The sequence below is a fragment of the Xyrauchen texanus genome, chromosome 21 (assembly GCF_025860055.1).
Source record: "Xyrauchen texanus isolate HMW12.3.18 chromosome 21, RBS_HiC_50CHRs, whole genome shotgun sequence".
In the NCBI taxonomy this organism is placed as follows: domain Eukaryota; kingdom Metazoa; phylum Chordata; class Actinopteri; order Cypriniformes; family Catostomidae; genus Xyrauchen; species Xyrauchen texanus.
Genome location: NC_068296.1, coordinates 43,157,208 through 43,182,048, shown reverse-complemented (window position 1 = coordinate 43,182,048; position 24,841 = coordinate 43,157,208). Strand labels below are relative to the sequence as shown.

The 24,841-nt window shown below is 42.8% G+C and overlaps 1 protein-coding gene across 2 annotated transcripts in view; it reads left to right on the top strand.

Moving 5' to 3' along the window:
• LOC127661276 (chromodomain Y-like protein 2) overlaps nucleotides 1-24,504 on the top strand; it is a 92,264-nt gene extending 67,760 nt beyond the window's left edge. For both annotated transcript variants that reach the window (XM_052151911.1, XM_052151910.1), the window contains exons 4-7: nucleotides 226-398; nucleotides 11,777-11,987; nucleotides 21,126-21,269; nucleotides 22,199-24,504. In XM_052151911.1, the coding sequence (XP_052007871.1) occupies nucleotides 226-398; nucleotides 11,777-11,987; nucleotides 21,126-21,269; nucleotides 22,199-22,357 (687 nt within the window). In that variant the 3' untranslated portion in view covers nucleotides 22,358-24,504. The remainder of the gene's footprint in view (nucleotides 1-225; nucleotides 399-11,776; nucleotides 11,988-21,125; nucleotides 21,270-22,198) is intronic.
• Nucleotides 24,505-24,841: the final 337 nt, after the last annotated feature.

Below are 24,841 nucleotides of genomic sequence, written 5' to 3'. Positions count from 1 at the left end.
TAAGAAGGTGATATTTAACACACCCTCCCCTATATGTTTGTAGTTCAGTTTAACATTACATTCACACATTTTATTACAATACACACATATATATATAATTATGATTAGTACTGAACACAGGAAAAAGTCACAGTGCTCTGACAGTGTATGTGCTGTGGCTCCTGTTCACATAAGTCTCTGCTTTGGTTTATATTTTATAGAAACTCTCACTGTGTTTGTGTTCAGATAATGAAGGAGTTGTGTCGGGCTCTGGGGATCGCGGCAGCCGATGACAGCAAGCTGCTGCTGCTCAGTGCAGTGGGGAGCATCTTCTGCGGTGGCCTGGACCCTTCCTACCTTATTGGACGTTTGTCCACTGACCGCAGGAAAGAGAGCAGCAGGATCGCTGATGCAGTGAGGTGAAAACAACACATTAGAGACACATTCAGAAAAAATTAATGTTCCTTAACCAGCATCCTAAAAAAACATCCTTATCAACCAAACAGAATTTGGGGAGACAAAAACATTCTTATCAAATAACAACTTTCTTCAAGGGATAATTGACCCAAAAATACAAATTCTGTCATCATTCACATCCTTATGTTGTTCCAAACCCGTGTGATGTTTTTTCTTCTGTGGAACACAAAATAAAATATTTGTAATTATCTCCAAGCTGCTCTTTTTCCTAAATCTCTTTCATGTTCTCGTGTATTCAAACTTCACATGTCACAATCGGTTATGAAATACATGAGACCCAAAACTGTTTGGCATCATTGGCACACCTTTACTCACCATATTTGAATGTAGGGTACAATGGGGCTAAAGGCCCCCTGGGGCCTTCCCTCTCCACCTTTAAAAAATATATAATGAAAACACCTTTCTGTTATTTTTTCTTTTCACACAAATGATGTAGCTCCATCAATATTCAATAAAAAATACATGTATTTCTTCAACCTTGATACACTTTGTAACCAGAAAAAAGCACATTTTCCTTAAGCTGTGCCTTTAGTACAGTACATTTAAATGAGTATCTTCCACAAAAGGAATAAGTTCATAAGGGCTTGTAGTGACATAAGTGTATTATTGGATGAACATGCATCATTTTACAAGGTCACACCTTGTACACAATGCTGTGAAATTTTTTTTGCCTTTGCAACATGAGGGCGGAACCTTATTCGGATAGTACTGATAGGTGAAGGTGATTTAATTTAACAAATAATGAAAATTTGACTTCAAAAACTTTTTGAAGACTTTTTGAAGACTTTTTGAAGACTTTTTTCCTGTGGATAAAATATGTAAATCCCTGCATATCAGTATGTTATACTGACTAGGATTTTTGCCCATTCCTCAATGCAGAATGCCTTTAAGTGTGAGTTGTTGGAGGGGTTTCTTACAAGTTTCCCCACAGCATTTCAACTGTACTGAGATCTGGACTTTGACTTGGCCTTTCTAAAAACCCCCCATGTCCTACTTTCTTTCTTTGGCATACAGGGGCCCCCCTTATGGCTTTTGCTGAGTCAATTATATTATGGGTACAATGGCAAGAAAAAGTATGTGAACCCTTTGGATTTACCTATATTTATGTATATATTTGTCTTAAAATCTGGTTTGATATTCATCTAAGTTTCAATAATGAACAAACACAATCTGTTTTAACTGATAACACACAAGGTATTGTATTTTTCTAGTATATATTAAATAAATCATTCAAACATTCACAGTGTAGGTTACAAAAGCTAATTAGAGTCAGGTGTTGGCAAACCTGGCATCCAGTTAATGAAAAGAGATTGGTGTTGTGGGTTAGAGCTACTTTGAATTATAAAAAGCACTCAGACAACTTGAGTTTGCTATTCATGTCATGGTACCAAAATTTCAGTAGTCGGTACCGATACCAGTGAAATTTCACGGTTCTCGATACCAATTTCGATACTACAGCAAAAATATGCTAATATGATAATGTGCTACTGAACACACCAGTTTAGTTATTTTTATAAATGTAATAATTATTTTAATAATTATAGTTTTAAAGTTTAATTTAATTTCAACATCAAAAAAAAAAATAATTTAACAGTGAATATTAGATTTTACTATACAGTTGTTATATATTTCTGTTACAATTTCTTACATTTCGGGCATCTAGCTTTTATTTTGAATTGTGCTTTTATTATGACGTGTGTTTTTTGCCAGAAGATTCACTTTACTGGATAAACAGTTCGCACATGGCCCAGTGTGATCATTGAAGACTTATATGTCACGGCTGGAATCTCATCTCAATCTCATGGCCTTTGAGTCTGACAAATGAAATGTAGGACACTGTTTTGGAGTGTTTGGATTTTAGATTACTGGTGTTTGTGTATGTGGTCATTTAAAATGGTATTACTGTGAAGCACTTTGGTCTCTATTGTTTTAAATGCTATATATATAAAGTTTGAGTTGGGATTAAAGCACAAATGCTGTGATTTAATTATATAAATATGTAATTTACATGTGCTGCGTGGTTCACAGTGGATGAGTGCTCTGCTCTGTCATCTGATACAACTCAAATGATTCTCAATATCTAATGTGTTTCCAGTTTTTGAGCTGTCAGATTTATACACCCAGTGTACGCTGCTCATCCACACTAAGTTTGCAGCTGTTAGCAGTTTAAAAAAATCACACTAAGACATGTCACAATTTTTATTTGATAAATTTTCCATTTCAGTGTTAAAGTATTAACAGAGCATGTATTCAAAATAAGCCTGTGAGCATATTAAAGCAGTCATTTGTCAGGCATAATGTGCTCTGGTACGGATAGAGACTGTGCTCAGTACTGCAGAAACAATGGCATAGATACATCTTTTTTATTTTAGTAAGGACGTGGTACCAAAGTACAGACACTAAAGGGGCTTTCACACTAGCACTTTTGGTGCGCACCCTGGTTCAAATGACGTCAGAGTTCGGTTCGATTGGATGATGTGAACGCTGTCTTCCGAACTCGGTGCGCACCCGCAAACCGTACTCGGGTCCACTTAAAAAGGTGGTCTGGGGTACGGTTCATGTGAACTCCAGTACGGTTCGCTGCTGATATGATCACAATCGAACCAAACCGCGGAAGTGAACCGCTATTGATGACGTATAATGTGGTCGTCAGTCTCACACGCGTCACTTTCAAAATGAGCGGAAAGGGTTTACTTTCGTGTGTGGTGCGTGTGTGTGTGTGTGTGTGTGTGTGTGTGTGTGTGTGTGAATACACTTACCTTGACGAAAAGCGGGATTGACGCACACGCACACGCACTGCAAGTAGAGAGATGATTTCTGCTTGCCTTCGCAAAAATTGTCTTCGGCGGACAGCCCGCTGTCTTTTGAACGATTTCAGTATTTTTGCGACAGACAGACGCAAGTATGTTTCTGTATCTTGATGTTGAAAACAAAACCAAAGGTTAAAAAAAAGAAGAACAAATGTGAACCGAGCAAGTCTATTCATTGAATTTTGACGCCTTTTCATTTCGCGGTTATCAAGCAACACGATTACGCACCAGCTGCAGCTTGATGACGCAAGCGTACCGCGGTTCGGATACAAATATATAATGTGAACACAGTCCATTGGGGGAGGGGGGAGGGGGGAGCAATCGAACTCTGGTTCGGAACAGGCAATCGAACCAAGTGTGAAAGCCCCCTAATTGTTAAAAAAGAGATCTCAGAAGATCAAGAATTGTTGCTTTGTATAAAGCTGGAAAGGGTTACAAAGTTATCTTTGAAGAACTTAGATATTCAACTGTCCACAGTTAGACAAATTGTTTATAAATGAAGATGATTTAATACTGAGACTACACTAAAAGTGGCCGTCCAGTCACGTTGACTCAAAGGGCACACATTGAAAGCTCAATGAGGTAACAAAGAACCCTAGAATGAGGAATCAGTGGAACTGGTTAATATCTCTGTTCATGAGTCTACTATACAGAAAACATTAAACAGGCATGTTGTTCATGGCAGGACACCACGAAGGAAGCTGTTGCTTTCCAACAAAAAAACATTGCAGCATGCCAAGTTTGCCAAAGACCAACTTGATACTCCACAATGCTACTGGGAAAATGCTGTGTGGACTGATGAAAGTTTGAACACGCAGTACTACATATGGTGGAAACAGGGCAACACATGCCAACATAAAAGCATCATCCCAACGGTGAAGAACGATGGTGGGAGCATCATGATTTGGGGCTGCTTCGGGGCCTGGACCACTTGCCATCATCGAGGGAAACATTAATTCCCAAATTTATCAAGATATCCTTCAGGACAATGTCAGGGTTGCTGTGTACCAGCTGAAGTTCAGTAGAAGTTGGGAGATACAGCATCAAAATGACCCTAAACATCAAAGTAAATCCACTACAGAACGGCTTAAAAAATGAAAATCAACATTTTGGAGTGTCCTAGTCAGAGTCCAGATCTTAACCCAATAGAGATGCTGTGGAATGATCTCAAGACCATTCACACAAGACATTCTAAGGATATGGCTGATCTCAAGCAGTTCTGTAAGCAAAAATGGTCCAAAATTCCTTCTAAACGTTTCTGCAGCTACTGGAAATGCTTGGTTGAGTTTATTTGCTGCCAAAGCAGGATCGACCAGTTATTAAATCCACTTTTTCCACAGCACTGTGAATGTTTAACGGGATGTGTTCAATAAAGACATAAAATATTATAATTGTTTGTGTGATGTTAGCTTAATCACATTGTGTTTGTCTATGCTTGTGACTTTGAAGATGAGATCACATTTTATGACCAATTAATGCAGAAAAACAGCTAATTCCAAAGGGTTTACATATTTTTTCTTGCCACTGTTTATTTGTTTGTACAGAATGATTTTACTTCACATAGAAGTGGATCAAAGTGGCAAATATACAATGTTTTGCACAGCATAAATGACCAAATTAGAAACAATTGTGGTAAACACATGACTCGTGCCATTGAATTTCATGCCAGTCTAAAGGCCTTTGCACAGCAAACATGAATTTCAAATGCCCTGACCAATAAAATTGCAGTTGCATTTACCAAAACCAGCACAACTGGTGGCACTAAAGCACAGAAAGCTTTATTGACCACCAACATTTAATGCTGAAAAAATAATGAACCAGCAGTGTGGATGTGTATTTCATTGCAACCAATGCCTTAAAAATAGTAGGAAAAAAAAAGAATTCTCAGATGGGTTCTCTTAACATGTGTTATGAATGGAGGCAGCGAAGCAGACGAGGAGATGCGGATCCAATCGCAGTTCAACTTTATTAAGTAAACAAACAGGCAAAACACAAAACTCAATGGGGAAATAAAACATAAAACTAGAAAACACGGGCAGGGAACACATACCAGGCTAACAACAACATTCATGCACATACATCAAACAACGATCGACAAGGACTGAACAAGAAACCAGGGTTTAAATACAAAAGGAACATACAAGGGAATGAGGGACACCTGGAAGAAACAATCAAGGGAACACCAATCATAATAACAAACTACAAAGGACTACAAAAAACCAAACAGGAAACAGGGGCTAAACTAAACTTCAACATAAGAGCACAACAACAAAAGACACCAATGAACATGACAGAAACCAAACAGGAAACAGGAACCAGGAAACAAGGACTAAACTGAACTTCAAAATAAAAGCACGAAGACAAAAGACACCAATGAACATGACAGAACCCCCCCCTCAAAGGATCGGATTCCAGACGATCCAAAAAAAAAAAAAAACAAAAGACAAAAAACACCCACAAAGAAAAAACAAAATGAGGGCACCAGGGGCAAACAGACAGTTCAAGGGGGCACAAGGGGCACAGAGACCATTCACGGGGGTACAAGGGGCACTGAGACAGTCCACGGGGGCAATTAGGCAGTCCAGGGAGGTGGAGAGGGTAGACAGGCAGACCAGGGAGGCCGAGAGGGCAGGCAAGCAGTCTATGGGGGTGTGTCAAGGGGCCGGGGTCAGGTGGCCTGGGGGACATCCACTGGGTAGGGACAAGCTCAGGAGGCCAGGGAGGCGTCCACAAGGCAAAGACCGGTTCAGGGGGCCTGGGAGGAGGAGTGGCCACTGGGGAAGCTGGTGGAGCCAAGGTGGACTTCTGAGGCGGAGCAGTCGTGGCCTTGGGTGGCGGCGCCGAAGGAGGCGAATCAGCGTTGGGCGGAGCCAAGGGAGGTGATGGCGGAGCTGGGGGAGCCACTGGAGGCGGAGCTGAGGGAGGTTCAGGAGGTGGAACTGAAGGAGGCTCTGAAGGCGGAGCCAAGGGAAGTTCAGGAGGTGCAGCTAAGGGTACCTCAGGAGGCCGAGGATGGTGGCTCGGGAGGCTTTAGAGGTGGAGACCTGGAAGACTCTGGAGGCGAGCGAGGAGGTGGCGCCGTAGGAGGTTTCAGAGGCAGAGCCCTGGAAGGCTCTGGAGTCTCTGGGAGCAGAGCCATAGGAGGCTCGGGAGGCGGAGCCGTAGGAGGCTCTGGGGGCAGAGCCCTGGGTGGCTCAAGAGACTTGAGAGGCGGAGCCCTGGGTGGCTCGAGAGGCTGAGGCGTGAGGCAGAGCCCTGGAAGGCTTGAGGGGCGGAGCCCTGGAAGGCTTGAGGGGCGGAGCCCTGGAAGGCTCGGGAGACTCGAGAGGCAGAGCCCTGGAAGGCTCGAGAGGCAGAGACCTGGAAGGCTCGAGAGGCGGAGCCCTGGAAGGCTCGAGAGGCGGAGCCCTAGAAGGCTCTAGAGGCTTGAGAGGCGGAGCCCTGGAAGACTCAAGTGACTTGAGGGGTGGAGCCTTGGGAGGCTCGAGAGACTTGAGGGGCGGAGCCCTGGGAGGCTCGGGATGAGGAGCCCTGGAAGACTCGAGAGACTTGGGAGGCGGAGCCCTGGAAGGCTCAGGAGGCGGAGCCCTAGGAAGCTCGGAAGGCGGAGCTCTGGGAAGCTCGGAAGGCGGAGCTCTGGGAAGCTCGGGAGGCGGTGCTATGGAAAGCTCGGAAGGCGGAGCTCTGGAAAGCTCGGAAGGCTGAGCTCTGGAAAGCTCGGTGGGTACTGGCTCTTGGACGGTCATGGCCACTGGCACTGGCTCTTGGACGGTCGAGGCCACAGGCACTGGTTCAGGGACATCGGAGGCTACAGGCGCTGGCTCACTGACATCGGAGGCTACAGGCGCTGGCTCACTGACATCGGAGGCTACAGGCATTGGCTCACTGACCTCTGAAGCGACAGGCACTGGCTCACTGACCTCTGGGGCTAAGGGCTCTGGCTTGCTGGCAGGTGGGGCAGGCGCGAAAGGACGAGCCATGGACGACTGGAGGGTCACCACTGCGGGAGGAGAGGCAGGGTCCTCCTCAACAACGCCCACAGTGAGTGACGAGCCGCAGACCAGCAAAATCTCCTCCACGAATTCCAGGAGAGTCCAGCCGTGCGTCGCCGGTGGCAACCGCTCCTTAAGCGAACTGTTCAGATTGCCCCTGAAGAAAGCCACTAGGGAGGAGTCTGGGAAGTCCGCGACACTCGCCAGCTCGAGGAAGTCGCGGATGTGGTCCTCCACAGGACGGTCCTCTTGTTTCAGGCAGAGGAGTCTGAAGTTCGCCTGTAGTACTGCTGGATCCATATGCGGTCATTCGTTCTGTAATGAATGGAGGCAGCGAAGCAGACGAGGAGATGCGGATCCAATCGCAGTTCAACTTTATTAAGTAAACAAACAGGCAAAACACAAAACACGGGAACAAAGGAAAAACCCTCAATGGGGAAATAAAACATAAAACTAGAAAACACGGGCAGGGAACACATACCAGGCTAACAACAACATTCATGCACATACAGTGGGTACGGAAAGTATTCAGACCCCCTTAAATTTTTCACTCTTTGTTATATTGCAGCCATTTGCTAAAATCATTTAAGTTAATTTTTTTCCTCATTATTGTACACACAGCACCCCATATTGACAGAAATACACAGAATTGTTGACATTTTTGCACATTTATTAAAAAAGAAAAACTGAAATATGACATGGTCCTAAGTATTCAGACCCTTTGTTCAGTATTTAGTAGAAGCACCCTTTTGATCTAATACAGCCATGAGTCTTTTTGGGAAAGATGCAACAAGTTTTTCACATCTGGATTTGGGTATCCTCTGCCATTCCTCCTTGCAGATCCTCTCCAGTTCTGTCAGGTTGGATGATAAACGTTGGTGGACAGCCATTTTCAGGTCTCTCCAGAGATGCTCAATTGGGTTTAAGTCAGGGCTCTGGCTGGGCCATTCAAGAACAGTCACGGAGTTGTTGTGAAGCCACTCCTTCGTTATTTTAGGGTCATTGTCTTGTTGGAAGGTGAACCTTCGGCCCAGTCTGAGGTCCAGAGCACTCTGGAGAAGGTTTTCGTCCAGGATATCCCTGTACTTGGCCACATTCATCTTTTCCTCGATTGCAACCAGTCGTCCTGTCCCTGCAGATGAAAAACACCCCCACAGCATGATGCTGCCACCACCATGCTTCACTGTTGAGACTGTATTAGACAGGTGATGAGCAGTGCCTGGTTTTCTCCACACATACCGCTTAGAATTAAGGCCAAAAAGTTCTATCTTGGTCTCATCAGACCAGAGAATCTTATTTATCACCATCTTGGAGTCCTTCAGGTGCTTTTTAGCAAACTCCATGCAGGCTTTCATGTGTCTTGCACTGAGGAGTGGCTTCCGTCGGGCCACTCTGCCATAAAGCCCTGACTGGTGGATGGCTGCAGTGATGGTTGACTTACTACAACTTTTTCCCATCTCCCGACTGCATCTCTGGAGCTCAGCCACAGTCATCTTTGGGTTCTTCTTTACCTCTCTTACCAAGGCTCTTCTCCCCCCGATAGCTCAGTTTGGCCGGACGCCCAGCTCAAGGAAGGGTTCTGGTCATCCCAAATGTCTTCCATTTAAGGATTATGGAGGCCACTGTGCTCTTATGAACCTTAAGGGCAGCAGAAATTTTTTTGTAACCTTGGCCAGATCTGTGCCTTGCCACAATTCTGTCTCTGAGCTCTTCAGGCAGTTCTCCTTTGACCTCATGATTCTCATTTGCTCTGACATGCACTGTGAGCTGTAAGGTCTTATATAGACAGGTGTGTGGCTTTCCTAATCAAGTCCAATCAGTATAATCAAACACAGCTGGACTCAATTGAAGGTGTAGAACCATCTCAAGGATGATCAGAAGAAATGGACAGCACCTGAGTTAAATATATGAGTGTCACAGCAAAGGGTCTGAATACTTAGGACCATGTGATATTTCAGTTTTTCTTTTTTTAATAAATGTGCAAAAATGTCAACAATTCTGTGTTTTTCTGTCAATATGGGGTGCTGTGTGTACAATAATGAGGAAAAAAAATGAACTTAAATGATTTTAGCAAATGGCTGCAATATAACAAAGAGTGAAAAATTTAAGGGGGTCTGAATACTTTCCGTACCCACTGTACATCAAACAACGATCGACAAGGACTGAACAAGAAACCAGGGTTTAAATACAAGAGGAACAAACAAGGGAATGAGGGACACCTGGAAGAAACAATCAAGGGAACACCAATCATAATAACAAACTACAAAGGACTACAAAAAACCAAAAAGGAACCAGGAGACAGGGGCTAAACTAAACTTCAACATAAGAGCACAACAACAAAAGACACCAATGAACATGACAGAAACCAAACAGGAAACAGGAACCAGGAAACAAGGACTAAACTGAACTTCAAAATAAAAGCACGAAGACAAAAGACACCAATGAACATGGCAACATGCAAATTTCATATTGCTTCCTTTTGCATTTAATCTTACGCGAGTTATCTTATACCTCAGATATCTTCTATACTGCGGCATCTTCGCCTTCGTATCTCTATTTTTAATAAACAACTTTACGGATCTTAAGTGTTTTTCTTCGTCCAATATTTGTATACCAAATATCTGGTGGTGTCTGTACAGAAGTGTGTAATTGTTAATGCTGTGCTATCATTTACAGTCATTAACAGCTGTGCTATTAAGTTTTACAGTATCTAATAATGGGTCAGACTGAAAATGGGTTTTGTTGGTTGGGATTTGTGTTTAGTCACATTTCATTCATAACTGTAGGGTTTTGAGCAACATAAGTAGATGTACATGGCAGGATGATACAATCAGTATTGTTCCAATTGACATATTTTTGTATAGTTTTAACAGTCATTATGTGTGTGCATTATGCAGTGATTTAAACAAAATGAGTACAGTATATACAGTATTCATTGCAGTGGCATATAATCAGTATTGTTCCAATTGATAACATGTTTCAACCGTTAATAATATTATTTACTCTAATTATCCCTCAGACATGATAATACGTCCAGCAGGTGAAATGAAATAGTTTGGGAAGTGTTTTGAATCAACAACAAACTCGTCATCGCTGCTGCAGCTTGTAGAGAAATCTGTTTTTCAGTCTTGGTTGTTTTGCAAACTTCTAAAATGTTTTTTTCTTCTCAGTCACGATCAGCGAAGGGCAGACCAGATGAAAGGTGCTTTGCACCACCTACCATACAGAGTTAAAATTGCTTGTCAATTAGCATCACTTATGTATAGGCATGAACGTGTTAACGTTAATGCCATATAATGGTGATTCGTTGTCATTAATGGTTACTGTGATGCATTTTGCATTATCGGCCTGCCTCTGGTGTGCTAAGGCCTTGACTGCTGTTATGGGATCTAAATGGCGTAAATATTCTCCTTATAAACTCTTTTGTATAATGTGGATGTTATGATGGCAAGTTTGCCGGAACCTGAGGCAGCAAAACATCTCCAAACCATAACACTCAAAACACTTCACAGTGGGTATGGGGTTCTTTTTTCAGATCTTGCATTTTGCCAAACATAATGTTTGGAACTGCGACCAAACAACAATCTCCGTTTTCAGTTTCCTAATGTCAATGTTTCCCAAAATATGTAGTGGAGAACGTTTTCGAAAGTCGAAACACTGTTAACGCTGTTCAAGTGTGGTTGAGAGGCATAAACAGCTAAAGCAATGATTTTTCAAACAAAAGCAAGTTAGTGTGGCCATGGCCTTTGAAGTCCATTTCCTTCCTTGGTGTTGGATGGCAAACTTCAATCTTTTCTTGACATACTTTATTTTTTTTTTGTGAGGGCAGAAACTTGTTCCTTGCTGAGCTCCGGTGTTGACCAGATTTGTGCGATCTCTTTCAAATGGTTGACCGGTGCATATTTGCATCGACTGTTGTCTGAGATGTCCATAGATCTCTTGAGACTTCCTAAAGTATCTTGTGCTCTGTTCTTGGGGTACATTTAGTGGGACTGGCCTGGTCTGGACAGACTGCCAGCAGTCTGAAAACTTCTCCATTTGTAGATTAAGTACAGTGGTAGATTTTCAATGGTGGATTTCAGATTGCCTGGAAATTACTTGAAATCCTATTCCAGACTCATAAGCCTCAACAGTCTTCCCTCTGTGGGCACCAGGCAGCTATTTTGATCTTGGCATGATGGTAACATGTTCAAGCCAGACCAGTTAATTGAGATTTATGCAATATGTTGTCTTTCTTTTCAACAATCTTCTTATTGGAACTTGATATGTCGGGTTTCTCTAATTTTTCCATAAAATAAATGGACATTTCTGTTTTATTATTACAAAATGTCAATTCCAAGTGTCATTTGTTAAATTATATTGCCCTTTATCTATCTACATTGGTAAAATGCCAATCCAGTATGTTCTATTATGTTGGGAACATGTTTACTTTTTCACAGCACTGCAATTACATTACATCCATTGACCCACACAGAAACATATATAAACATGGCTACTATAACTCTAAACTCACAACAGAGACTTTGTGAAGGCCTTCATCCATTTTAAGAAACCTATCGTGGTGGCCATCAATGGACCAGCTTTGGGACTTGGAGCGTCCATCTTGCCCCTTTGTGACATTGTTTGGGCCAGTGATAGAGCCTGGTTCCAGACCCCCTGCGCATCCTTGCGGATGACCCCCTCTGGCTGCTCTTCATACACCTTCCCACATATACTGGGAGTGGCACTAGTGAGTTAAATCATTCAGATGCATATGAGAGAGTATTTATGCTTGGATTTCAACACAATTCCTTGATTAATAGAACTTCCCACTGACACATGGACACTGTTTACTCCTGGTAAAATATGTTGCAATTGATCAGATCAATAGGAATGGATGCATCGAAACAGAAAGACTGCTAATTGACTTCGAAACCTTTACAAATTGTTTCGAATTAGTGTTTTGGAGCGTGTATCAAAGTGGCAACATCATGTGATTTCAACAAACAAGGCTCCATTATGTTTTAAAGTCATACTGTTTAAATAGGGGTGCACCGATCGATCGGCCACCGATTGAAATTAGCCGATATTCATCTTAAATCCATGATCGCGATTGGCCGATCTTGCCAAGATTTAGGGCCGATCTTTTTTGCAGCGTGCAGGCAATCACACATACACTGCTCCTCTAATGAATGAGTGTTTCTCAGCCCTTGAAGAATGACAGAGTGGCCTTTGGAGGGTGAGTTGTTGGCAATGCTAAGCATTCACGAATTTAAACTTTCAGGCATGATGTACTGTTTTGTTTTTAAAAATGTAAAATAATTCTATTTTTATTATTTTTGAAATGATCTCTTCTGTGTGTGATGCTCTCATGGTTTTTGGTTGTCAGTATGTCACAATGACCTTTTGATATTGGCAACAGAACTATTAATAACTATTAATAATAATTAACTATTACAACTATTAATAATGTTTTTTAATAAAAATAAATGTTAGCAATTCACAATTAATGTAATTTTAATGTAATTTTGGTAACACTTAATAAAAAGGTTCTTTAACATTAGTTAATGCATTCGGTATCATGACCAAACAATGAACAATATATTTTTACAGCATTTAAAATTTAAAAATTTTTTACAGCATGATTAATCATAATGTTAGTTAGTGAAAATACAATTTTTCATTGTTTGTTCATAGTGCATTAATGTGCATTAACTAATACAACTATTGATTTAAAAAAATATATGTGTATACACTGGCAGCCAAGAGTTTGGAATAATGTACAGATTTTGCTGTTTCGGAAGGAAATTGGTACTTTAATTCACCAATGTAGCATTAAACTGATCATAATGTATAGTCAAGACATTACTGATGTAAAAAAAAACACACCATCACTATATGAAAAAAGTTCTCTGGTTTCAAAAATTCTTGGTGATCAAATCTAGACAGGCCGCATTTCCAGCAGCCATCATTAAAACACCTTATCCTTGAGTAATCGTGCTAAATTGCTAATTTGGTGCTAGAAAATCAATTGCCATTAAATAAAAAACAGATGAAAGCTATTTGGTTCATTAAATGAAGCTTAACATTGACTTTGTTGCCACAGTATGCAACAGACTGGCATGTCTTAAGGTAAATTTTAGGTCAAAAATTGCAAAAAAGAAACGGCTTTCTCTAGAAACTCATCAGTCAATCATTGTTTTGAGGAATGAAGTCCTCAATGCTTGAAGTTGCCAAAAAACTGAAGATTTCATACAAAGGTGTTCACTACAGTCTTCAAAGACAAAGGACAACTGACTCTAACAAGGACATAAAGAGATGTGGAAGACCAGATGTACAACTAAACAAGAGAAGTACATCAGAGTCTCACATGTCCTCAGCTGACAGCTTCATTGAATTCTACCCACTCAACACCAGTTTCATGTACAACAGTAAAGAGAAGATTCAGGAGGCTTTATGGGAAAAATTGCAAAGAAAAAGCCACTTTTGAAACAAAAAAACAAAAAGAAAAGGTTTGAGTGGGCAAAGAAACACAGACATTGGACAACAGATAATTGGACAAGAGTGTTATGGATCTGAACCCCATTGAGCTTTTGTGGGATCAGTTAGACTGTATGGTGCGTGAGAAGTGCCCAACAAGACATCCACTTCTATGGCAAGTGCTACAGGAAGTGTGGGGTGAAATGTCACTTGAGTATCTGGACAAACTGATGGATAGAATGCCAAGGATCTGAAAAGCTGTCATTGCTGCATGTGGAGGATTATTTGATGAGAACTCTTTAAAGCAGTTTAAGATGTTTTTTTAAATTGTAATAGTAATTTTTCATGTTATTAATGTCCTGATTATACATTTTGATCAGTTGAATACCACTTTGGTGAGAAAAGTACCAGTTTATTTCCATAAGAGCAAAATCTGTACATTATTCCAAACTTTTGGCTGCCAGTGTATGTTATAACTAACATTAAGTTAATTAGTTCATGTTAACTAAAGTGGACCAAATGGAACCTTTTTGTAAATTGTTACCGATTGAATTATGCCCCACACAAACATATAACTGCAACATATAACTTGCAAAAGTGTAAAATGTTATATTTACTATGACAGGCCAAACCAATTAGAATGAGGTGCAGGAGCAGCTATGGAATTAGTGGAATTATTTTTTTTTAAAAAAGAACAAAAAGACATAACACAGGGAAAAGGAACCTGAGTGTCGCCAAATCAAAGAACAAATCAAAACAAAAGAATTCTATTCCACAAACCCTCTAATCTACCTACAAAAAGAAAAATGTAGAAAGAAACCGTCTTGGGTTACATGTGTAACCCTTGTTCCCTGAAAAAGGCGGAACGAGATGTTGCGCTGCTAAGCGCTACGGGGAACAATCTTGCATTGTGAGCAGCTGTGAATTTGTGTGAAACACATCAATGAACATTGACCTGAATTTATAGCCTCGGCTGGTGAAGATCATCAGATGCACCTGTGGCCAGGCTATAAAATAGAGGCCTCACCAGCGTGTCGACAGATACCTTTTTCTGAAGAGCAGTCCTGGGACGTCCCAGTGCGGCAAAGCAGCGCAACATCTCGTTCCACCTTTTTCAGGGAACAAGGGTTACACATGTAACCCGAGACGTTCCCTTTACAAAAGGCTTCACTAAGATGTTGCGCTGCTAAGCGCTACGGGGAACGCAATACCCACGCCGCCGCACTTGGGGCTGTCCAGACCCCTACGGTTGTGCAGTGTACTCACAAAAACACGAGAGGTCTCAGACATGAGCTTGAGATGTCGACTCAAGGGCATAAGAGCCCAGAGTAGCATAAACATCTAAACCATTCAATTTTGCTGAATGTGTGCGGAGAGGACCAGCCTGCCGCATCAAGTCAAGTCAAGTGGTTTTTATCACAAACTTGTTCAGGCATGAGCTGAGATGTCGACTCAATGACATAAGAGTACGGAGTAGCAAAGCATCTAACCCATAAAGTTCGATGAATGTGTGCGAAGAGAACCCTATCGCAACACAAACTTGTCATAAAAACTGATGAATGTGAGCGGAGAGGACCAGCCTGCCACATCACAAACTTGTTCAGGCATGAGTTTGGGATGTTGACTCAAGGACGTAAGAATCCGGAGTAGCAGAAACATCTAACCCATGAAGATTGATGAACATGTGCGGAAAGGACCAGCCTGCCGCATCACGAACCTGTTCAGGCATGAGCTTGGGATGTCGACTCAAGGACGTAAGAGCCCGGAGTAGCATGAACATCCAAACTATAAAATCTGATGAATGTGTGCGGAGAGGACCAGCCTGCCGCATCACAAACCTGCTGCAGAGGGACCCCTCTAGCCAAGGCTTTAGAGGCGGCGACCCCTCTGGTGGAGTGAGCCCTGACACCTACTGGCAAAGCTTGACCGCACGCCTCATAGGCCAGGGCAATAGCATCCCTCACCCAATGTGACATAGTCTGCTTGGTAGCGGCTGCCCCCTTGTTGCGGCCCCCAAAGCAGACAAACAATTGCCCAGACTTACGCCACTGGCTAGTGCGGTGGACATAAGTTTGAAGGGCACGGACTGGGCAAAGTCCGTGAAGACTTTCCTGCTCCGGCGTTAAAAACGGCAGGGAGCAGAAGGCTTCCAGAGTGACAGGGTGTAGTGTCGAAAAAGGCACCTTAGGAAGGTAGTCAGGATGAGGATGCAGGATAGCTTTGGCCATACCTGGGGCAAACTCTAAACAGGCCGGCAAAACAGACAGAGCCTGTAGATCCCCGATTCTCTTAAGAGAGGTAATTGCCACAAGAAAAACCAGCTTGAGAGTCAGAAGTCTATCAGACGCTGACTCTAGAGGTTCAAAGGGGGTTTCGGCCAGACCCTCCAGGACTATTGCTAAGTCCCATGAGGGAGTTCTGGTCCTAACAGGAGGCCTCAGTCGGCCTGGCTCCACGAATGTAGCGAGCGAGTAGAGGGTGCCTCCCCAAAGGCGCCCCGTCCATCAAGGCGTGGCAAGCCGAAATGGCGGCCACATAAACCCTGAGAGTAGCGGGGCATATGCCTACTGACAGTTTTCCTGCAGAAAGTCCAGAACTGAAACAATTTGGCAGTTGGATCTGCACCATGTAAACTGCACCACCTTTCGAAGACACCCCATTTATTGGTGTAGATTCTTCTGGTGGACGGAGCCCTAGCACTAAGAATGGTCTCGATAACTTCAGGCGACAGCCCTGTGTTCCTCAGTTGGTACCCTTCAGGGGCCAAACATGAAGTTTCCACAATTCGGGCCAGGGATGAAATATCGTCCCCTGTGCCTGAGACAGAAGGTCCCTCCTGTCCGGAATCGCCCAAGGCGAGCCGTCGAGGAGAGATATAATTTCGGCCAGTGAGGCGCTATCAGTAAGAGGCAAGACCCTTGCTGGCGAACTCTGGCTAAGACTCCCGGGAGCAGAGAAACCGGGGGAAAAGCATACAGACACATTCTGGGCCATGTATGCGCCATCGCGTCCAGACCCAGGGGGGCTGGGTGACTCAGAGAGAAGTAAAGGGGACATTGCGCAGTCTCTTGAGAGGCGAAGAGGTCCACTTCTGCTCTGTAAAATCTCTCCCAAATTTGCTGTACTACCTCGGGGTGGAGTTTCCACTCGCCCCTCGGTGTGTTTTGTCTGGACAGCAAATCTGCTCCCACATTTAGGCGTCCAGGGATGTAAATTGCCCTGAGTGACAGGAGCTTGCCCTGGGCCCAAAGGAGAATCCGACATGCCAGCAAATTCAGGTGGCGAGAGCGTAGACCTCCTTGACGGTTTATGTAGGAGACTGCTGCTGTGTTGTCCACCCGCACAAGGACATGGCAGCCTCTCAGATGTCGGAGGGAGTATTTCAGGGCCAGAAATACCGCCATCAGCTCGAGGCAGTTGATGTGCCAATCGAGCTGATGACCCTCCCATTCCCCTTGGGCTGGACGACCACTTAAGATGGCACCCCAACCCGTCAGGGAGGCGTCTGTCGTTAGCATCCTGCGACGACATGATGCACTGAGAGTGGGAGGAAGGAACCGGGGTAAGGAACCGGGGTCTGAGCCACATAGAAAGGGAACGAAGCGCTCGGCGCGTAACCCTTATTTGCCTTAGGGGACTGGCCCTTGGATGAAATCCCCTGGCTTTTAGCCACAGCTGAAACGGTCTCATATGGAGAAGGCCCAAAGGAATCACTGTAGACGCAGACGCCATGAGACCTAGTATTCGTTGATACTGATGAACAGTGCAACTTTGACCTAGCCTGAGATTGCTCAGGGAGTTCTGGATGGAGCTGACACGAGCGGGAGACAACTGTGCCCGCATCGTGAACGAGTTCCATATAATCCCTAGATAGGTAATTTCCTGGGTTGGAGCAAGAACACTCTTCTGGACATTGAGTCTCAGACCCAGAGAACCTAGATGAGCCAAGACAATATCTCTGTGCTGAGCTGCCAGTTCTTGAGATTGTGCTAGTATCAGCCAGTCATCTAAATAATTCAGAATGCGGATGCCCTGGAGTCGCAAAGGAGCCAGTGCTGCATCCATGCATTTCGTGAATGTGCAGGGTGATAGGGCTAGGCCGAATGGAAGAACCCGATACTGGAAGGCTTCGTCCCCGAAAGCGAACCTCAGGAACTTCCTGTGCTGTGGCAGAATTCCAATATGGAAATATGCGTCCATGAGATTGATCGTGACCAGCCAATCGAGATGTTGGATCTGAGACACGACCGACTTGACAGTTAGCATCTTGAACTTGAACACCCTGACCGAGCGGTTCAAGCCTCGAAGATCTAGAATCGGACGCAACCCCCCACCCTTCTTGGGAACCAGGAAGTATCTGCTGTAATAGCCTGACTCTTTCTCTGGAAGGGGAACATGTTCTATGGCCCCTTTTGCCAAGAGATTTTGCAGTTCTTTCCACAGTAGACATGCCTGCTCCGGTCTTACGGTAGTGGGAACCACACCATTGAAATGCGGAGGGCGGCGAGCGAATTGAATTCTGTAGCCTCTTTCTACTGTCTTTAGAACCCACATAGAAATACCTGGCAGAAGTTTCCACACTGCCAGGTTCTCTGAGATGGGTACTAATTTCAACACTTCCTGTTGAGGGGGTGTTGAGTGTTCCGTGTCCTGGACTATGGCAGGAAGCAACGGTACACCCAACTCTTTGTTGGAAGCCTCTATCACCCGAAACACCAAAGGCGGCGGGATTGAAGAGGTTTCGTGAGGGTATCGGGAGGGCCGAAGTGGATGATACACGCGCCCCGTCCCGAAGAGAACTACCCTCACAAAGTTGGGTACAAGAACGTCAGGGCTTCTTTCTTTTAGAGATCACAGCCCTGAGGTCCTTCTTGGGCGGCTGCTGAGGGCGACGAGCCTGTCCCCAGTCCCTACGAGGGGGAGCACAACTCGCCACGCTCTGTTTTTGAGCCTCTCTCCTAGCAGAGGCGGGGCGAGACTGGGTGGCCGACAGCCCCGCCCCCTGAGTGCGGCGAGGAAGAAACTGCCCAAAGGCTTCCTCATGGCTTTTCGCCTCCTGGAATCTGGAGATAACCGTATTCATGGCATCTCCGAAGAGACCAGAAGGGGAAACCGGGGCATCGATTAAGAAAACTCTGTCCCTATCTCGGATGCCTGACAGGTTAAGCCATAAATGCCTCTCCGTACTGACTAAAGCGGACATAGACCGGCCAATGGCACGGGCTGACTGCTTGGTCGTGCGGAGAGACAAATCCGTAGCTCGACGAAGCTCTGAAAAGGCCTCTTCGTCGAGAGTTTCACCCGCACTCAGATCTTTTAGCAGGTCAGCCTGGTACGCCTGTAACACAGCCATGGTGTGCAGCGCAGCACCAGCCTGACCTGCCGCTTGATAAGCCCTCCCCACTAGCATGGAGGTAGTCCTGCATGGCTTAGAGGGGAGAGCAGGTTTTTTCAAGGACGATGCCGAACCCGGCGAGAGATAACCCGCAAGTGTCTCTTCGACCGGCGGCATCCTCGAATACCTCGCGCCTCAGCACCCACGATAGTCGAATATAACGACGTCGAGGGCACGTGAACGCGCGAGGTATAAGGGTTCCTCCACGAACGAGCAAGCTCATCGTGGAGGTCATCAAAGAAGGGAAGGGACTGATGAGGTGTTCCCTTCCCTTGGCCATCAGACAGAAATCTATCCTCTAATTTGGAGTGTTTGGGGGTTTCTTGGTCACGTGGCCAGTCTAATTGAAGTCTGGCCACAGCACGAGTCACCACATCGAGTAACTCCTCAGAGGATTTTGCATCATGTTTTAAGTGCTCTGATGTGGGTAACTCGAAATCTATAGACCCAAGGGAATCGAGGTCCCCCTCCTGAACTGAAGAGGCGCCGGTGCGTGCTTCAAGAACACGAGAAGGACCAGCCGGATCTGGGGAGAGAGCGAGCGAAAGGGACGCACCCGTCTCTCGCTCCTCAGCCAGATCCATACGAGAGCCCCACGAATGAAGTGCGGGTGCTGGCTTTCGGAAGTAAGCGAGGCGAGCGCGAAGCATCCCGACCGAAAGGTCAAAATGCGCGCACCCGCCCCGCCCCAACGCGAGAGCCGCGTGCTCTTCGCCCAAACAAAGCAAAACTCATGCGTGTCCTTGTCCGTCATGAGACGTTGACAAGGAAACACGCATCGTTTGCTCTGTTTCTCCGTCATTCTCTCTTTTTTCTTTTTTTTTTATATATAAATATATACTCTTTCAGAGCAGAGAGAGAAAGAAAGAAAGTTCTGCGCACTGCCTAACAATTTCTAACTCCTAACAAAGAGGGAAGAAAGTTTTCTAGCAGGTTGTGAGACACACAGCATAGTATGCTCTGAATGAAAAATATCTGTCGACACGCCGGTGACGCCTCTATTTTATAGCCTGGCCACAGGTGCATCTAATGATCTTCACCAGCCGAGGCTATAAATTCAGGTCAATGTTCATTGACGTGTTTCACTCAAATTCACAGCTGCTTACAATGCAAGATTGTTCCCCGTAGCGCTTAGCAGCGCAACATCGTAGTGAAGCCTTTTGTAAAGGGAACAACATTCTTCAGCGTATATGATGCTCTAAATTACCTACTCTAACTAAAGAAAACACACACAAATATACAAGGGGTGACGCACGCTCCTTACCTAATGTGCCTATCAATCAAATCACTACGTGTAGCATGTATATTGCGGAACCTGCTTACCTGTTCTCTTTTCCCCAAAACAAAAGAACATCAAGTTCCATTGAACAGCAGTAAAATGCACAGTTGTCAAAGTAACACGTAACAAGTAGGTTTCAAATAAACTAATAATTACAACAAGGGTAAATTTCTCAAACCAAAAATAACACACACACACACACACACACACACTGCACGTCTTCAAACAAGCATGCCGGATGACCTTTTTAAACAGGCGGGGCAGCAGCAGATAGGGTGAGGTCACAACGCCCTGATGATGATGATTGGCAGGTGACATATCCAATAGGCAGAAGCCTGAGAGCAAGATAGAGTGAAGAGAAATAAAATGGGAGAAAGAAAAACAAAAACACCAAAACACACTTGGAACGTAACAGCCATTTTTAGAAAAAAATTGTATTATATCAGCTGATCTTAGTGTTAAAAAAAAAATCGGAGATCATTTCGGCCTCAAATGTCCTGATCGGTGCACCACTAGTTTTAAAACTATCCCTCAAATGTCAGAATGTACACTTGTATTTGGAACTGTCCATTTGGGATTGGATCAGGTGTAAACAGGGTCTTGGAAGTACTGGTCCAGTTGTGGCTGACATGAATTAGAAATAATGTAAATAAAATTTTTATTTAGTAGCAGCCACTTAGGGTGGAAAATCCTGATCCCCTTTCTCTTCTATGGCTCTAACCCGTCCAATGTAGGCCAATGAGATACTGTTTTGTGGCCGCAAGTTGACGGCACAGGAGGCATGTAATCGAGGTTTGGTGTCTCAAGTGTTCTGGCCCACTACCTTCAACCAGGAAGTCATGTTACGTGTAAAGGAGATGGCTGCCTGCAGTGCTGTGGTAAGTGTTCTTGGTCTTCAAAGTTTAAAGATATTACAATGTCTTTTTCAGTATTTAACAATAAATATACACAACTGGTTATTCATCGCACATCTGTTCAAGGTTTCCTTGGTCATGGAAAACCTGAAAATATAAGGGAATTTTAAGTGTTTTCAAGTCTTGAAAAAGTCAGGAATTATTTTTATAATTTAGTTATGCTTTAGTTAAACTATTCCATCAGCTAAAAGTTGCAATTTGTGAATGCAATCTATAAAATTTGAAAAACAAATTGTGTATTTATCTGGTCTGATCATTTAGACTGATCTCACATTGAAATCGAAAAGAGTAGATTGATTTAGCAAAGGTCTGTCTGTGATGACCAAAATTCGAAACACTGCCTCCAGTTGCAAAAATGTTAATTGTTGTTGGGCGTATACACAAACTGGGAAGTTTGGCGAAACTCTTCCTTTGACATTGACTTCGCCTCAATTCCCGTTCGGTATTGGTTGGCTCAAGGGTAATCAGCAGGCCAAAGACCATTGTCCGTTGGCCCCAAGAAAGCCCTGAGGAGGCACGTTGAAGGCCCTGAAGTGACACTGGTAACACAACTGGCCCTGGCACGCACTAGCACACCCTCATTTGGCTTGATTGTGGAAACGCTTTAAATTGTGCTCAGATTTGCCAAGATACAAAGTCTGCAATCAAAAGTCAAAGATCTCAAATATGAACTTAAAATGTTTTCAAATGCATGTGATCTGATCTGTGCTATGAACATTCATTATAAAGCTGTGTGTCAACAGTTGTCCTATGTGTCTGGAAGACATTTTTAGAGAAACATCTGAGACAAAGTTGTCTACTAAGCTTTGAAAGAGCAACCTGTGAGGAATCAAAATATATTTAATTAAAAGTCTTAATTTACCAGTGTTCTCCTCTCTCCATCCCTCATAAAGGTTTTGGAAGAATCCAAATGCCTGATGCGGAGCATCCTGAAGTCTATTCTGGAAGATGTGAATGAGAAGGAGTGTCAGATGCTCAAACAGCTTTGGTGTTCCACTAAAGGACTGGATGCTCTCTTTAACTACCTGCAAAACAAGGGCTATGATGCCTAAACTTCAGTCTCCTCTTCCCATTAAGATCTTCAGTCCATCTTAAGATAACCAGCTTGTATGGAAATAAGTCTAAGACTGTCAATTGCATTGAATTTACACCAATTACTGCTGGATTACAGAGCAAGATCACTAAATCCAAAACAAAATCAAGGCTAAAGGTTTTATAGGTTTTAAATCAAGACTACGCCGGTCTGGAACTGTGTGGCAAGAGTTGGGCTGAAGATCTACTAAAGGAACTTTCACTGTGAGAACATTAAAACAGCTTCACTGTCTGTATGACATGATTTTCTAAATGAAGTTAAACACAGCCAAGAATAAATCATTTACTTTAAAGAATTTCAAATGCTGTGGTGTTGCCGGCATTCAGGTTTTTCGCAAATGCTTTCCAATCAGCATTCCATACACCAAAAGGTAATTAATATGAAATGATTAACATGTTTTCTTTTTTAATGCTTTGTTATTGTTGCATTTTCTTTATTTATTTGTGATATTCAAAGAAAGCCATTTTACAAGGGAAAAAGAGGTTAATATCCTATAAAATAAATGTATGTACAGTCTAGATTGATTGTTGTTTAAAATATTTGTTTGGAAAGTTTGAGGTTTTTGTATATTTTTTAAGTGTCTGGAATGAAGTTTTGAATACCAAAGCCTCTGTTACATTTTATATCATTCATCTTCCTTTTTCAAAAACACATCTTTACACATATATTAAATAAAATAATGTATGGCTTAAAGGAGTATTCCGGGTTCAATACAAGTTATCCTCAATGAACAGCATTTATGGCATAATGTTGATTACGACAACCCTCCTTTGCTCTAAAATCTGGGTTACAGTGAAGCAGTCACAATGGAAGTGATTTGGGCCAATCTGTATACGTTAAAATACTCGGTTTGAAAAGTGTAGCTGAAAGAATGAAACATTATGAATGTTAACATGATTTTAGTGTGACATAATCGCTTACTAACTTCTGTGTGAAGTTATATCCAATTTTTCGTTTCCATGACGATGTAACACTGTAATCCCTAAAACGTCAGTAAAACGACATTTTAAACCAGTTTACAGCCCAAAACACAAGTTTTAACAGAAGAATTGTAGTCCTTTTAAAATGATAAGTTTCACAATTCTGCATTTTAACCCTCCATTCACTTCCATTGTCTCACTGCAACCTCGATTTTTGCTTCTTTCTTTTTTGTGGTCATCAAATATTATGCCACAAATGCTGTTCATTGAGCTTAACTTGTATTGAACATGGAACATTCCTTTACATTTCTTTAAAAGTGCAATAGTGATGTTTTAAATTAAGGGATTACAGATGTTCTGTACATTTATGTTTGTCTTTCAAAGCATCTTTTTGAAGCTTTTGAATCAGGCTGAAGTATTATCAGCCAATTCATAAATGTGGTTTGTTAGTGTAGTTAGTGTCACTAGATGTAACGACTAATTGTTCATTGTCAGTTTGAATATGGTTAGGCCTTTGATTTCATTGGACAATATTTTCCCACTGTCATATGAAATGCTGTAACCAAAACAAGCAACCTATTATTTAAAGATGTCAATACTTGTATTTTCTGTTCATTCAGAATATTGTGTGTGTGTGTGAGTTAGAGATGTTTGCAACAGGGAATGCATGCAAATTGCTTTGAAAAGAATTGATGCTTGTTGATTGGCAGTGAGAGATTTTACGTTTCAGGAGCATTGTTGAGTGACTCAACTGTGACATAGCATTTGTTTTACTTATTCAACCAAAATGAATTTATTTAACTATTTCACTTTATTCTCTCTCTCTCTGTCTATCTTTATGTATCTTTATTTTTCCGAATATAACTTGCACTTTGAATGCATTCACAGACTGGTTCATTTAGAGCCTCTTTCCATCTGGAGTTGCCAAAACCATAATTTGATTCGGAGTTCATTTGGCACTAATTGACCTCTTGAGGAGAGGAAGTGCAATACTTTTAGTTAGAGATGTGATTAGCACATTATTGTGACATGCTGAATATAAAAAAAAACATCTTTGGATATTTAGTCTTGGTAGACTTCAGTGTTCACATCATGTGCAGCTTATAAAATATATTTATGAATATATTAAAAAATAATTCAGGTTGTTATTCTACTAGTTTGTTGTGTATTTTTGTGAAAAATAGTAAATTACATTTCTATTTGTTCCAAAAACATCCTGTCTCTGCACTTTTCTTTATTTGATTAATGGACTGATGTCGATATCATTGAAATAGTTTTACAACAGACACGGGTATCATGTTTGCATTTGTTGTTTTCAGGATAAGTGCATAAATATATGAATGCAATCATTTATACAAACATATACATGTGTAGGTTTAATTAAATACTTTTGTACTTGTGCTTGCACTGATTATTTTTTCAATTTGTAACTACCCTCACAAAGTGCTCTAAATCGCCGGAGTGGTGTAGTGAATCAATGCGGGTGGCGGACGATGAACCACATCTGAGGCCATCAATCCGTG